At 48.0% G+C, this 16,782-nt stretch overlaps 1 protein-coding gene across 3 annotated transcripts in view; it reads right to left on the bottom strand.

Annotated features, from left to right (window-relative positions):
• IKBKB (inhibitor of nuclear factor kappa B kinase subunit beta) overlaps positions 1–16,415 on the bottom strand; it is an 89,144-nt gene extending 72,729 nt beyond the window's left edge. For all 3 annotated transcript variants that reach the window (XR_012801793.1, XM_075601539.1, XM_075601540.1), the window contains exons 1-7: positions 16,262–16,415; positions 16,022–16,147; positions 13,860–13,954; positions 13,010–13,127; positions 11,902–11,971; positions 5,616–5,704; positions 820–909 (exon numbers count right to left, since the gene is read on the bottom strand). Coding sequence is in view for 2 of the 3 variants with exons in the window: in XM_075601539.1 (XP_075457654.1) it covers positions 820–909; positions 5,616–5,704; positions 11,902–11,971; positions 13,010–13,127; positions 13,860–13,954; positions 16,022–16,147; positions 16,262–16,273 (600 nt within the window). In the remaining variant the exon portion in view is untranslated. The remainder of the gene's footprint in view (positions 1–819; positions 910–5,615; positions 5,705–11,901; positions 11,972–13,009; positions 13,128–13,859; positions 13,955–16,021; positions 16,148–16,261) is intronic.
• Between the last annotated feature and the right edge of the window lie 367 nt (positions 16,416–16,782).

Raw genomic sequence — 16,782 nt, 5'->3', positions numbered from 1 at the left:
ACAGTAGTTCTCCACTCAGAACGTGTATGCCTGTATTAGGCTGTCTATGAAGAATAAATTATTATTGAAACAAATATACCTTGCTCAATCTTGAAGGATCTAAATGATTATTTTCAGTAGCCCATCTTTGCACAATCTCTAGTTTATTTATACCTGAAATTAGGACTCACAGTTTCCGTTCCTCTACTGTAGTTGACACTACAGTATATTGCCAATAATCCTGTATTCTGCCTTTGTATGTCTGTATGATGAGCGAGAGCGCGCGTGTGAATGAGAGCGCGTGTGAATGAGAGCGCATATGAGCGAGAGCGAGCGTGTGAATGAGAGCGCATATGAGCGAGAGAACGCGTGTGAATGAGAGCGCATATGAGCGAGAGAACGCGTGTGAATGAGAGCGCATATGAGCGAGAGAACGAGTGTGAATGAGAGCGCATATGAGCGAGAGAACGCGTGTGAATGAGAGCGCATATGAGCAACAGCGCGCATGTGAATGAGCGCGCGCATATGAGCGAGAGCGCACGTGTGAATGAGCGCGCATATGAGCGACAGCACGCGTGTGAATGAGCGTGTATGATGAACTGCGCATATGTATGAAAGAATGAGTATATGAATTAGCACGTATGCATGAATGAAATCACATATGATTGAGTGTGCACATTAATAAAAATGCATATGATTGAGCATCTGTGAATAAGAGTGCATGTGAATGAATGCGTGCGTGAATACAGAGCAAATAAAAGGAGTGGATGTAGGGTGCAAACCTTGGCTTGGAGCAGCTATAGGGCTTCTATGGGGTGGGTGTTGGGACAGGTCACTCACCAGATACTGCAAGGTACCAACGAATGATGTACACAGACTGCCCTGATCCAGCTCCTTGGCGTATCCCAGGTCAATTATCTTATGGATCAGCTGGTGAGGAAAATAAGACCGTACTGAAAGATGCTCAAGCTAAGAACTTGCAATTTTATAACAGCAAACAGCAAGGTACAGAAAGTATGCACAAGAGTTTACTGGCTAAAGTGACAGGTCCCGACCCATCTTACCCCAGCTACAGCCTCTGGTCCCGCCTCCCCCCCCCTGCATCAACACCAGGTTCTGTCCTGTGGATTCCAACCCCCGCCCCAGGTTCCATTCTGTGAATCCTAGCTCCGCCTCCACCGCAGGCCCTGCTCTCTGGATCCAATCCCTGCTTCCACACAAAGGCACCACCCTCTGGTATCTAGTCTCACCTCCACCCCGGCTCTGCCCTCTGGTATCTAGCCTCACCTCCACCCCGGCTCTGCCCTCTGGTATCTAGTCTCATCTTCCCTTCAGGCTCTGCCCTCTGGTATCTAGTCTCACCTCCACCCCGGCTCTGCCCTCTGGTATCTAGCCTCACCTCCACCCCGGCTCTGCCCTCTGGTATCTAGTCTCACCTTCCCTTCAGGCTCTGCCCTCTGGTATCTAGTCTCACCTCCACCCCGGCTCTGCCCTCTGGTATCTAGCCTCACCTCCACCCCGGCTCTGCCCTCTGGTATCTAGCCTCACCTCCACCCCGGCTCTGCCCTCTGGTATCTAGTCTCATCTTCCCTTCAGGCTCTGCCCTCTGGTATCTAGCCTCACCTCCACCCCGGCTCTGCCCTCTGGTATCTAGCCTCACCTCCACCCCGGCTCTGCCCTCTGGTATCTAGCCTCACCTCCACCCCGGCTCTGCCCTCTGGTATCTAGTCTCATCTTCCCTTCAGGCTCTGCCCTCTGGTATCTAGTCTCACCTCCACCCCGGCTCTGCCCTCTGGTATCTAGCCTCACCTCCACCCCGGCTCTGCCCTCTGGTATCTAGTCTCACCTTCCCTTCAGGCTCTGCCCTCTGGTATCTAGTCTCACCTCCACCCCGGCTCTGCCCTCTGGTATCTAGCCTCACCTCCACCCCGGCTCTGCCCTCTGGTATCTAGCCTCACCTCCACCCCGGCTCTGCCCTCTGGTATCTAGTCTCATCTTCCCTTCAGGCTCTGCCCTCTGGTATCTAGTCTCACCTCCACCCCGGCTCTGCCCTCTGGTATCTAGCCTCACCTCCACCCCGGCTCTGCCCTCTGGTATCTAGTCTCACCTTCCCTTCAGGCTCTGCCCTCTGGTATCTAGTCTCACCTCCACCCCGGCTCTGCCCTCTGGTATCTAGCCTCACCTCCACCCCGGCTCTGCCCTCTGGTATCTAGTCTCACCTTCCCTTCAGGCTCTGCCCTCTGGTATCTAGTCTCACCTCCACCCCGGCTCTGCCCTCTGGTATCTAGCCTCACCTCCACCCCGGCTCTGCCCTCTGGTATCTAGTCTCGGCTTCCCTTCAGGCTCTGCCCTTCAGTTTTTTGCCCCGCCTTCATCTAAAAGTTCCACCCTCTGGTTTTTAGTCCCGACTTCACGCACGTTGCCCTCTAGTAGCTCGTCCCACCTCCAACCCAGGCTTCGCCCTTTGGGCCAGATCCACAAAGCTCCGTTATTGACGCAACAAGGTGTTAACGTCTCGTTAAGTGCCAACGCCTATCGTCAAAGCTCACTAACGCTGCATTAAGCGTGGTTTTCAGTCGTAACGGGCCTCTGTGTCCGCATAACGGACGTGAGTGCTAATGATATGCAAATGAGGTGTTCCCTGTAACAACGCCTATGCACAGAGCTCCGTTAGTTAGGTCATAGCTAAAGGTGGCGTTACTCCCATCCAGACACTGAAATATGGGTTTTGCTGGAGAGGAGAGTCCTATTTCATTAGCGCCCCAAGTGCTATATATATCCCCTCAAACAAGTGTGTGTGTGTGTGTGTGTGTGTGTGTGTCTCTCTCCACTCTAAAAGCCATATTTCTAGGTCTGGACGGAGCCAACGCCACCTTTCGGTAAGACAGGTGTAAGCTTTTCGGGGCAGGGACTCCTTTTTCTATTGTTACTTTTATGTCTTACAACAACGAATATGACACCAGCACTCCTTACATATATTAAACGTTAGTGAATGGGGACCCTCATTGAGAGCAGAGCAGCACATATCAGAGGATTTGTATTGTGTTTTTTCCTTGCAGTTTCACTGCTGCTTATCCCAGGTCTTTCTGTGTATTTCCCTCACATGCAGCAGAGTGCTCCGACAGATTTATTACAGTTCCCACTAGGCTTAATTGTGGATTTAGCTCATGTGCAGCCTATTGCTTAGCTTACAGAGGATATTCTCTTTAGCTTAAAATATCACTGTGCTATCTGACCTGAGGTTGACAAAAATCATTGTTGTTCTATCCTGAGACATATGTTCGGTTTATTCATTTTTGACACTAGGGTGCATCTGGTCTAGTTTCTTTCTTTTTATCATTACACGTTGGTAATTTGAGAGGAGTGTCTGGGTGGAGGTATACTACTTAGGAAAGTACCACAGACTGTACTAGTCTGTGGGAACGGGCCTGAAGAAGGGGCGCTGTAGTCCCCGAAACGTTGCCACCCTACATTGTATTACCTCGACCAGACCGTTTGTTATACGTTGTCCTTTATGCCTTTCCCCCCCCCCTTGTTTTTTACTCTGTTTTGTTCCCTATGTATTCCTCCATCCCCCTCTCCCCTTTTTTTACTGATTAGTTCAATGCTAAATTCCTACCTAGCTCCTATTAGGGTTGGCTTTTGATCTGTATTACTCTTGAATATACCATTTTCATTCACATATTGACGCTTGTGTCGGTTTTTTCATACTGAGTGCTGGGAACCATTATATAGATTTAGTTGTTAGTGAATAGGGTGGACGGTGCAGTGGGGGAAAACAAACAGTAGACACAATGTGAAAAACTAGTGAGCAACAGACCCAAGAAGGGCCAATAGACCAGTAAGGTCCCCTACATCCCAGCACTCAATCACACTGCACAGTTAGATAGCAGCGGTATAACCAAAACAAGAGCAGAGCGTCCAATAACAGAAATTATATGACGTATGTGATATAAAAGCAATTTTAATAGTAATATAAAGTTAAAATGAAGGGTGTTAAAAAAAACTCCCCGGTGCAAAAATGGGCTTCAAAAATGGAAGCTCAGATACCGTACTAATGTAACTGTCACCCGCAATAGGGTAATGACCAGGCTGGGTAGCCCAACACAAATAGACAGATGAGCCTACTTGGAGGAAGGGAGCTCCTAAGCAAATTCCCCCCTCCCACGACCACTCTACAATTGATACTATATTACAGAGATCTCCATACTCAGAATAAGTATGCAGAACGTGTAGCATCCATGGGTCACTACAGATGGTAACTGATAGATATACAATGTGCCTGTAGTTAGTAGAAATGTAAAATAGTACAGCCGTAGGTAACTAAACTTAGGGGAAGAGAGTTAAGAGAAACCCCCCCCCCTCTTCCTTAGCCACATAGAAATAGAAGGTTAATACCCTGTCATCTTATGTACCCTATATCTGGACACGTTTAAAGTGTACAATAACTGTGGCTGTATGAGTGTGTAAAGATAGCACTGAAATAGTGATAATGTACCAGCTGTACTAAACCTTGTGTGTGTGAAAACAACCAAGAGGTCACTAAAAACTGCAAGTATACTTGCAATACTGATGTTAGGTAAGTACTATGTCACAGCTGTTCCCAGTCTCAATGTGATGTGGTATCAGGCTCAAAAAGCTACCCAGCCTGGTCATTACCCTATTGCGGGTGACAGTTACATTAGTACTGTGTCTGAGCTTCCATTTTTGAAGTCCATTTTTGCACCGGGAAGTTTTTTGAACACCCTTCATTTGAACTTTATATTACTATTAAAATTTGTTTTTATATCACAATACCCATTGACCCGCTGACCTACTTATTGGCCAGGCCAATAGAGAACATTGACCGACCAATAGGAAAATTAATCTCCTTCATTCTCACGGTGGCTAGATGTGCGGTGGCCGCCTCGTGGAAGAAGGTGTCTCCCCCCCTAAGCAAACAGTTAAGAAAAGAATACAAGAGGTAATGGTAATGGAGAAACTATCAGCCTTTCTGAAAAGGACAACGGTATCCTTCTATAAAATATGGGAACCATGGCTGACCCAAACAGCAGATTAAAACTTGCCCACCCCCAACAAGCAATAGACGAGACATAGGAGAAACCCACCACCGGAAACTGAGGATGTGACCCTCCCCCCCCCCCCCTCTCTCTTTCTGTTTCTACCCTCCCGCTAGCCCTGTCAACCCAGGAAGAAGGGTCGGGAGAGTGTTGAAACTATCTCTGTTAACAACAAAAAAGAAAAAAACCCTGTATTAGGCCAAGATATAGTTGTAAAAATGCATACTGTATCAATGCCTAATAAAAAAATTTGAAACAAAAAAAATTACTTTTATATCACATACAATCACATACAATTTGTGTTATCGGATGCTCATAGCTCTGCTCGTTCTTGTTTTGGTTATACCGCTGCTATCTAACTGTGCAGTGTGATTGAGTGCTGGGATGTAGGGGACCTTACTGGTCTATTGGCCCTTCTTGGGTCTGTTGCTCACCAGATGCAAATGAGCACACCATGTCACCCGCCATAACTTAAAGTGTGTATGACACATCCTACAGGCTTAAAAATGGCAAAGCCAGTACAACCAACCTCACACTATCTCCTCCCACTTCTCCCCACCCATGCCCTGCGCTCACCCTGTGCTCCCCCGGCTGCAGGACGATGTTCTCTGGTTTCAGGTCCCTGTGGATGATTCGATTCTCATGCAGGTACCGGAGGGCAGAGGCTGCGGACAAACAGGAGGAAATTACTCCAGGTAGGTAAAGAGGGAACAAACAAACAAACAAGAAGACACAGTCTCCCAAAGATCCCTTTTTAACTGCACAACAAGGCTGCTATATGGAATAGGGGTACAATACTCCCTGACAGATAGTCTAATAAGCTGTATGGGGTACAGAAAATAACCGCTCCCAGCACTGTGGGAGGACAGTTACCAATAAAAGCCTGATATAGGCAAAATAATAAAGTTTTATTAAATGCAAAACAACGGCGCATACTCAAATAGCATAAAAACAATTAAAACGCAGGGTGATGGGTAACACCAGAGGGGAATAGAGTGGATAATCCAATAGATAATTGGTCTAGTAATCACTAGTGGTGGTAACTGAATCTAGGTGTGGGGTGAAGTGAGGAGGTATCTATCAAAGGCAGAATGGACAGGTATATGGATGTATCATATACATGTAAGTCTAAATAGACTCTGGAACACCTTAGTGTATGTATAACATAAGATCACACAGAGAGAAAAGAACCCCAATGGAGAGCACTCAATCACAGAACAAGGCAATGGAGATAGGGGTGTAGTAACATATGGTGAGGAGTGAATGAGTTAAAAATAGTTTAATGGGAGTAAATACTCAACTAAAATAAATGGAACACTAGGATAACAAATAATTTAGACTCAACGGTGAGCCAAAAAAGCGGCGAAATAAAAAGGCCGGATACAGCGCGTTACGTATGTGCTGCCTTCCTGAAAGTGTGACAGGATGCAGGTAAGTGAATATGTACAGCCAGGTAACCTGTTGACAGATACAAGTGCTGAGAGTCCAGCCACTAGTAAAGACTTAGTGTTTAGCCACTGCTAGTAAGGGTACTCTCATGCAAATTAGTAATGTAGAGCAAACCTACCCATGAGATGGTACGGCCATAGGGTCAAGCAATGTGACCAAGAGAAGCACAGTGAGTGTCAAAGTAAATCTGGCTTCATGTGTAAGGGTCTGGATAGTGGTTAAGTCTGTTCTGACTGGCCCAGAATCACAGTAAGACCTCAGTCTCTAGTGTGTGTGTCGAGATAAGCACACTAAGTATAACACTTGGGCTGCAGCTCCCACTCACTTAGGGGGGCTGGTAAAGTCAGCTAACAGCTATGGTCAATGGTAGGCAGGTGTGCAGCTCGAACAGTAGTACACAAGTAGTGTCTACTTACAACAGTGTGGGTGAACAGGGTATCCGGACAAACTACAGCAGTCCCCGTGATGACGCTTAATAGCTATGCACCTACTTGCTAATGCTTGGTGCTCAAAGTCCTAACCGAGGGTGCTGCTGTAGATTACAAACAAGGATATGCTAGTGCATACACATAGCTCCAGGCATAGAGCTAGTGGAAGCGGTCGCGCTCCGATCACGAGCGCAAGTCCCGCCCCTCTGACGTCACTGCCGACGTACGTTTCGCATGCCATATACTTACATTATTCCCCATGACTCTGCCCAATTAGTCTTGCTGTGAGTGTAGCCGCATATACCAGGTGTCCACACGTAGTGCTGTTGGCACACACACATACGAACACTACCCACTCTGTTTACTTAACATCAGTCCTAGAATAGGACACTTACTAACCTATCAGAGCACATGTTCTCGCAAATACTGGGAGCTGTACACAAGCTCCCGTCCAGCCTTGAGAAAGCATGTTTAGCGAAACGTACGTCGGCAGTGACGTCATCACGTCAGAGGGGCGGGACTAGCGCTCGTGATCGGAGCGCGACCTCTTCCACTAGCTCTATGCCTCGAGCTATGTGTATGCACTAGCATATCCTTGTTTTTAATCTACAGCAGCACCCTCGGTTAGGACTTTAAGCACCAAGCATTAGCAAGTAGGTGCATAGCTATTAAGCATCATCACGGGGACTGCTGTAGTTTGTCCGGATACCCTGTTCACCCACACTGTTGTAAGTAGACACTACTTGTGTACTACTGTTCGAGCTGCACACCTGCCTACCATTGACCATAGCTGTTAGCTGACTTTACCAGCCCCCCTAAGTGAGTGGGAGCTGCAGCCCTAGTGTTATACTTAGTGTGCTTATCTCGACACACACACACTAGAGACTGAGGTCTTACTGTGATTCTGGGCCAGTCAGAACAGACTTAACCACTATCCAGACCCTTACACATGAAGCCAGATTTACTTTGACACTCACTGTGCTTCTCTTGGTCACATTGCTTGACCCTATGGCCGTACCATCTCATGGGTAGGTTTGCTCTACATTACTAGTTTGCATGAGAGTACCCTTACTAGCAGTGGCTAAACACTAAGCCTTTACTAGTGGCTGGACTCTCAGCTCTTGTATCTGTCAACAGGTTACCTGGCTGTACATATTCACTTACCTGCATCCTGTCACACTTTCAGGAAGGCAGCACATACGTAACGCGCTGTATCCGGCCTTTTTATTTCGCCGCTTTTTTGGCTCACCGTTGAGTCTAAATTATTTGTTATCCTAGTGTTCCATTTATTTTAGTTGAGTATTTACTCCCATTAAACTATTTTTAACTCATTCACTCCTCACCATATGTTACTACACCCCTATCTCCATTGCCTTGTTCTGTGATTGAGTGCTCTCCATTGGAGTTCTTTTCTCTCTGTGTGATCTCTCGATTTATCACCCCAGATAGTAGCACCACTATCACTTCTCCTAGCTGTAGCGAGGGTTGCCCTTCCCCCTCCCCTATCCCTTTTCCCTTCTCCCGAGTTCGTAGTCCTATGTATAACATAACAATATATATCTCCCTAGATAAAGCCTCCTCTCAATGTTAGTGGCAAGGGTGTGTAATCATGGTAAGTATCGGTATAATCAACGGTAGTAGTGACAAGATGCAAATGACACAGCAGAAATGGTAATCTGATGGCCAAACTCCAATAAAGCCTATGTGTCAGGAAAGCCAAAGTAAACCATATTGCAAATGTTGTAGCTCAATGTCTACTCACGGTAATCGGTGCGCAAGTTGTATACCGGCTGCAGTGCCTGCCACTAGTCAAAACACACCTGCCCCCCAGTACACCAGAACGGTCTCGCCCGTGACCTCCGACGTCAACGCGATGACGTCATCCCTTTATTATTTTGGCCTGCACTAGGCTTTTATTGGTAACTGTCCTCCCACAGTGCTGGGAGCGGTTACTTTCTGTACCCCATACAGCTAATTAGACTATCTGTCAGGGAGTATTGTACCCCTATTCCATATAGCAGCCTTGCTGTGCAGTTAAAAAGGGATCTTTGGGAGACTGTGTCTTCTTGTTTGTTTGTTCTGTCGGTACTATTCCTTTGCACCGGTTGCTCTCACTATTACCGATTGGTGAGAGGTTTACCATTAGTTATTCAGGTAAAGAGGGAGGCAGAAATCACCCCAAGCAAGGTGGAGGTGTTAGGCAGGAATATTCAAAGGAGGCAACAGTGAGGGAGGATACATGTGTATATGTGTATATGCAGTGTTCGACAAACCTATACATTTGCCCCGGGCGAGTGGATTTAACCCCCGGGCGAGTAAATATTGGCCCAAGCAGCACACGTTTGGTACTAGGTGGCGAGTAGATTTTTTTGTGTTGCGAGTAGATTTTTTGGTGATTTGTCAACCAGTGTGTGTGTGTGTAGATTTTTTGGTGATTTGTCAACCAGTGTGTGTGTATGTGTGTATGTATGTGTGTATGTATGTGTGTGTGTATATATGTATGTGTGTGTGTGTGTATATATGTATGTGTGTGTGTGTGTATATATGTATGTGTGTGTGTGTGTGTGTGTGTGTGTGTGTGTGTGTGTGTGTGTGTGTGTGTGTGTGTGTGTGTGTGTGTGTGTGTGTGTGTGTGTGTGTGTGTGTATATATATATATATATATATATATATATATATATATATATATATATATATATATATATACACACACACTCTGCGCATATCTGTGTGTGTGTGTAAATATATGTGGGTTAGTGTCCTGCTGTTTGAATGTGTGTGTGTGTGTCAGTGTTCTGTTGTGTGTGTGTGTTCTGGAATGTGTGTGTTGGGGGGGAGGGGGGGAAATCAGTGTCCTGCTGTGTGTGTGTGGAAGGGGGGGGTGCCAGTGTCCTACTCTTTGTTTTGGAATGTGTTTGCGTGGGTCAGTATCCTGCCGTGTGTGTTTTGGTTAAATGGGCTGGAAACCAGTCCCAAAATCCGGTGCGTCCAAAAAAAACCATACAGTTGGTAATCAATATAAAAGTCCTCAGTTCAAACTTGAGCAATATATCAGCAGAAGTCCTTATAATAAGCCCAGAATTGTATGTCTGTATTCGTGACCGTGGATGTAACAGCATGAAGAATTGCAAGTGTGACTAAACGCTATTCAGGGAGATGGGAGGCAGTCACAGACATCCCGCATAAGCGGAACTGCCAGCGCATTCAAACCACACCGACCCGGGGGAGGGGGGGGGGGTGTTTATGCACATACATGTATTGTATGTATTGTAAATCAACTGGCTCATGAGTCAGCACAATAATGTTGAATAGGTCTGATAAAACAACTCATGGTCCGCTGCGAGGACTCCTGCAGGCGTGCTCCCAGGCAAAAGTGTAGCAAAGGTTGAATCCAGGAAGGATCAGCCGGTGCGCTGCCGAAAAAAGCAGCGCTGGACGTAGTGACCAAACAAAAGGGATTACATAAAATACATACAAGTGGGGGACTGACAAATCAAAGAGTGATACAGCACCTACGCAGAGGATTTGTCAGTCCCCCACTTGTATATATTTTATGTAATACCTTTTGTTTGGTCACTACGTCCAGCGCTGCTTTTTTCGGCAGCGCACTGGCTGATCCTTCCTGGATTCTTCCTTATCTGTGCGTGCTTTGCAATGTGTGTGGGTCAGTGTTCCGCCCTGCGTTTTTGTGTGTGTGTGTGTGTGGAGGGGGGGGAGAGGAGGGGGGCTGGGGAGGGTCAGTACCCTACCCTGTGTGCGTTTTGGAATATGTAAATATGTATGTGTGCGCCAGTGTCCTGCCCTATGTGTGTTATGGAATGTGTGTGTGGGTCAGCGTCCTACCCTGTGTGTGTGTTTTGGAATGTGTGTGGGTGTGTGTCCTGCTCTGTGTGTTTTCGAATGTGTGTGGGTGGGGGGGTCAATGCCCTTATCTGTGTGTGTGTTGTGGAATGTGTGTGTGTGTGTGTGTGTGTGTGTGTGTGTGTGTGTGTCGGTGTCCTGCCCTGTATGTGTTCTGGAGTGTGTGTGTGTGTGTGTGTGTGTGTGGGGGGGGGGAGGAGGGGGGGGGGTTCAGCAGTTTCCTGCCCTGTGTGTATGTGAATGTGTGTGTGCATGTGTGCGTGGGAGGGGGGTTAGTGCCCTGCCCTGTGTGTAAGTGAATGTGTGTGATTAGGTCAGTGTCCTGTTGTATGTGTGGGTCAGTGTCCTGTCCTGGCTCTGTGTCACTGTCCTTCTGTGTCCGCCACTGCATCCGCATGTGTGTGTAACTGCGTCTGGCTGTGACTGCATCCGCATGTGTGTGTGTAACTGCGTCTGGCTGTGACTGCATCCGCATGTGTGTGTGTAACTGCGTCTGGCTGCGACTGCATCCGCATGTGTGTGTGTGTGTGTAACTGCGCCTGGCTGCGACTGCATGTGTGTGTGTGTGTGTAACTGCGTCTGGCTGCGACTGCATCCGCATGTGTGTGTGTAACTGCGTCTGGCTGCAACTGCATCCGCATGTGTGTGTGTGTGTAACTGCGTCTGGCTGTGACTGCATCCGCATGTGTGTGTGTGTAACTGCGTCTGGCTGCAACTGCATCCGCATGTGTGTGTGTGTGTAACTGCGTCTGGCTGTGACTGCATCCGCATGTGTGTGTGTGTGTAACTGCATCTGGCTGTGACTGCATCCGCATGTGTGTGTGTGTAACTGCGTCTGGCTGTGACTGCATCCGCATGTGTGTGTGTGTAACTGCGTCTGGCTGTGACTGCATCCGCATGTGTGTGTGTGTGTAACTGCGTCTGGCTGTGACTGCATCCGCATGTGTGTGTGTGTAACTGCGTCTGGCTGTGACTGCATCCGCATGTGTGTGTGTGTAACTGCGTCTGGCTGTGACTGTATCCGCATGTGTGTGTGTGTAACTGCGTCTGGCTGCAACTGCATCCACACGTGTTTGTGTAACTGTGTCGGCGAGCATATGTCTGTGTGTTTGACGGTTTACTCACAAATGTCGCACAGCAGAGTCAGTATCGCTCCCTCCTGCAGCCCACAGCAATTCTCATACTGATTCAGGTACTGCAAGGAAGGGAAAGCTCTCAACAAAGGAACACCTCGCCGGCCTCGCTGTGAACACACACGTGTCACTCCCAGACTTGCGCCACATGCACGCTCACAGATGTCAGGCACACACAGCGTCACCACACACACACATACCGCTACATAGACTACAAAAAACAAGTGGCGCTCAACACTCCCTATAAAATTAAATATCTAAGTGCAGAAATAAAATAGATAAGTGAAACAATCTAAAGTGATCTCAGATAAGATGATTATGTATATAACCAAATCAGTGTGAAACGGATATAGATATATATTTTGCTAATACACAGATGATATATAAGAGGTGTGATCCTCCACTCAACCCTTTACAAAGACTGTTCCAAACGTCTTCTCAAAACGTATTCTCCAAAAGATAAGGGGAGTGGGGGGCTGCACCATGTAAAAGGGGGAAAAGAGAGACTACATAGAGCAGAATTTCTAGTGCAGGTGTAATCAGAACCGTGACGTAACCTTCCATGTTTCTACTCACAATGGAGTGATGTAAATGGGCATTTCCAAATCAGTGGCATAATGGTCGATGTGATGTCGGGTGGTCCCGGTGATCTCAGAGAGCGATAGTCATTACAGCATTAAAAACACACCAATTTCCCGAAAGCCAGGTGAGCTGACCCATAAGAAGCAGGAGCGGTGGGATGGCGGCTCAGCCGGCTTTCGGGAAGTCGGTGGGTTTTAATGCTGTAAAGACTAGCACCTTTGTAAGCCTTGCTTTTACACGTTTATATAAAGTTTACATTTTTCCATATACCGTCTGTTGCTGTGTCTCTCCCTCTCTCTGAGATCACCGGGACCACCCGACATCACATGGACCATTATGCCACTGATTTGGAAATGCCCATTTACATCACTCCATTGTGAGTAGAAACATTGAAGGTTACGTCACGGTTCTGATTACACCTGCACTAGGAATACTGCTCTATGTAGTCTCTCTTTTCTCCTTTTACATGGTGCAGCCCCCCACTCCCCTTATCTTTTGGAGAACACACCAGTACATACCTTGCGCAGGTCTCCTCCCTCGCAGTATTCCATGGCCAGCAGTGGGAGGTCGTTGGGGGCCAATTTCTGCAGCCCCTCAGGTACCTCACGAGCAGAGACCACGTTCCTGTGATTCAACCTGAGAGAAGGGGCGGAGCGAGCGAGAGAAAGAGAGAGAAAAGGGGGGAGCGAGCGAGAAGAGGGGGAGCGAGCGAGCGAGAGAGAAGAGGGGGAGCGAGCGAGAGAGAGAGAAAAGGGGGGAGCAAGCGAGAAGAGGGGGAGCGAGCGAGCGAGAGAGAAGAGGGGGAGCGAGCGAGCGAGAGAGAAGCGGGGGAGCGAGAGAGCGAGCGAGCAAGAGAGAAGAGGGGGAGCGAGCGAGAGAGAAGAGGGGGAGCGAGCGAGAGAGAAGAGGGGGAGCGAGCGAGCGAGAGAGAAGAGGCGGAGCGAGCGAGCGAGAGAGAAGAGGGGGACCGAGCGAGAGAGAAGAGGGGGAGCGAGCGAGAGAGAAGAGGGGGAGCGAGCGAGAGAGAAGAGGGAAGGGAAGAACACGCGACAGAGAGAGGGGAGTGGAGAGAACACGTGTGAGAGAGGGGGGGTGGAGATATAGAATGCGAGAGTGAGAGAGGGGAGTGGAGATATAGAATGTGAGAATGAGGGGAGGGGATATAGAATATGAGAGACAGGGAGAAAGATAGAGTGAAAGAAAACCTTATTTTTTGTGACCGTTCCTTTATCTTAACCAATTTAGTGTATTACTTTATCAACATGTACAAAATGTCCTGATAATAATGTATCCTTGACCCTGAGGGGGAGAGAGAGCCCAGGACAGAGTGAGAGATAGACCCAGAAAGAGAGTGAGGGAGAGACGCACTTCTTCATGATCTGAATTTCCAGGCACCATCGCTCACGGTTTCTGGGGCTCAGCTCTTGGCGACACTGCTTAATAGCAACCTGTTCATCAGTGTCCTACAGAGAGAGAAGGAACAGAGGAAGGTGAGACAGCGACACACATCCAACATCCAGTCATTCACTGTGAATTGCGATATGGTTGGAACAGACAGCTAGCTACACATACCTTGGTCTACAGAGGCGGCACACTTTATTTGACTGCGGCTCATTCCGCAAGCCGGGATATGTCCCGGCTTGCGAGCCGCAGCCCCTCGGCGTGCCGCGCATCACCCCCGAGGGAGCCCTGGTGTCCCGCGATGTGGGGGACGGCGGTGGGGGGTTCCGGGGGACCCGGAGAGGGGAAGGGGAAGCCCCGATCGGAGGACTGCTCCTCCGAGGCTTCGGCGCGCGCCCGGTTACTGTCGCGGCCGAGACCGGGCAAATGCTCGAATAAACTCGGCCGCGACAGTAACAATCAGCTCATCAGGGAAATTCAACCTGGCCATACATACACTGAAGGAGAAGGCCCGCAGAGCATTCTATGCAATAAGGAAACAGATGTACCACCTCAAACCACCAATAAGAAGCTGGATGAAAATATGCAACAGCATCACCCCCATCCTTCTGTATGGTAGCGAGGTGTGGGGTCCTGTGACATACCCAGACTCCACTAAATGGGATACCAGCCCACCCGAAATACTGCAAAACCTTTCTCCAAGTACACAGGAGTACATCAAACAATGCATGCCGGGCTGCGCTGGGCCGCTTTCCTCTACTGCTCACTGTACAGAAGAGAGCACTGACATTCTGGGCCCACCTAAACAACAGCCACCCACAGTCTTACTGCTACAGAGCAATGAAAAACCAGGACCTCCTCACTAAACCCTGTGCCAAACAACTTGTCCTCTCACTCCAAGAACAAAACCCCACACAGATTAACAACCTGCAGAAAAAACAAATCAGCTCAATCATCAGCGAAATGAAGAAGCAGTGTGTGACTATGTGGGAAAATGATATCCAGCGCTCAAAGAAGCTGGAGACCTACCACAGCCTACAGAGAGAATACCCTCTGGGACCCTACCTACTGAAGGTAAAAGACCCAAAACAGAGACAGACCTTGGGCCAGTACAGAACGAGTGCCCACAGCCTGGAAATAGAAACAGACAGAACTGGAAGCCCCGGGAGATGAGACTGTGCCAGCGATGTGAGCTGGGAGAGGTAGAAGATGAAACACACTTCCTGCTGCGCTGCACACAATGCTCTGAAGTGAGGAGTCCCTACCTGGAGAAACTCACAGCTCTTAACCAGAACTTTAAAAATATAGAAGAGAACCAAACAATAGCGATCCTCCTGGGAGATTAAACCACAGCAGTACTGGCTGCACACTATATCAGCACCTGTCACAGGCTGAGAGACGCACACCAACCCCCACATCCCTGTGTGTAACTGTTACCCATGTACTGTGCAATCATTATACCCTACCCCCAATTATTCATGTAGTGTGTAATCTATCATTGTACCCCACCCCCTATTTATGTAGTGTGTAATCATTATACCCTACCCCCTGTAATTCATGTACAGTGTAACCATTATACCCTACCCCGTTATTCATGTAGTGTGTAACCATTATACCCTGCAACGTTATTCATGTAGTGTGTAACCATTATACCCTGCCCCGTTATTCATGTAGTGTGTAACCATTATACCATACCCCCTGTTATTCATGTACTGTGTAACCATTATACCCTACCCCCTATTATTCATGCACTGCACAACCATTATACCCTACCCCGTTATTCATGTACTGTGTAACCATTATACCCTACCCCGTTATTCATGTAGTGTGTAACCATTATACCCTACCCCCTGTTATTCATGTACTGTGTAACCATTATACCCTACCCCCTGTTATTCATGTACTGTGTAACCATTATACCCTACCCCCTGTTATTCATGTAGTGTGTAACCATTATACCCTACCCCCTGTTATTCATGCTTTGGCAATACTGAAATGTTTTTCAGTCAAGCCAATAAAGCTTATTTGATTTGAGAAAGGGTGAGAGTGTGAGAGAAAAGGAGAGTGTGAGAGAAATAGGACAGAGTGACACAGACACCACAGTGTGGTACAGGAATAAGGTCTCTCACCTTGTTCTGCCAGCGCAGGACATACCCGAAACCTCCTGTCCCCAAACGCTCCTTCATTTCCCAGGACCCGCAGCTCTGTGTGTGTGTAGGGGGGGGAGGCCAGCTCGTCCTGCTGGGGGGGACATCCTGCAGTGATAACAAAGTGTCACACAACAACACAACAGAGCCTGCCCTGGGGGGGGGGGGGTTCTGAGAGGGCGGCACAGTGTGGCACAACACATATACACTTCTAGTCCTTACCTGGTGTGTCATGTGCAGGAGCCAGAAGGGTGGCTGTGTGTGCCTCAGTGCACTATTCTCTGACTGTGTGTTGTTATGTTGTGTGTCTGATGTGTGTTGTGCAGCACTTCCTCATTCATTTCCCGGAGTGACGTCATTGGGGGGGCGTGGCGATCCTTAAAAGGACAGTGCGGCCTGAAGTTTTTGCAGTCTGAATGAGAGAGGCCTCTAGTTATGCAGTATGAGCGCTCTAGCGGAAAGAGATACTCCGCATCATTATACAGTGCAGCATGTTCATTAGCAGGGACTGGAAGTGTATAGAGATTCTCAGCATCAATATACAGTGCAGCATGTTCATTATCCGTGGGAGGAAGTGTATAGAGATTCTCAGCATCAATATACAGTGCAGCATGTTCATTATAAGTGGGAGGAAGTGTATACAGTAGAGATACTCGGCACCATTATACAGCATGTAAATGATCTGGAGCTGGAATTGTATAGAGATACTAAGCATCATTATACAAGACATAATTTTAATTATC

The sequence above is a fragment of the Ascaphus truei genome, chromosome 5 (assembly GCF_040206685.1).
Source record: "Ascaphus truei isolate aAscTru1 chromosome 5, aAscTru1.hap1, whole genome shotgun sequence".
NCBI lineage: Eukaryota > Metazoa > Chordata > Amphibia > Anura > Ascaphidae > Ascaphus > Ascaphus truei.
This window is presented reverse-complemented; position numbering and strand designations above follow the sequence as displayed.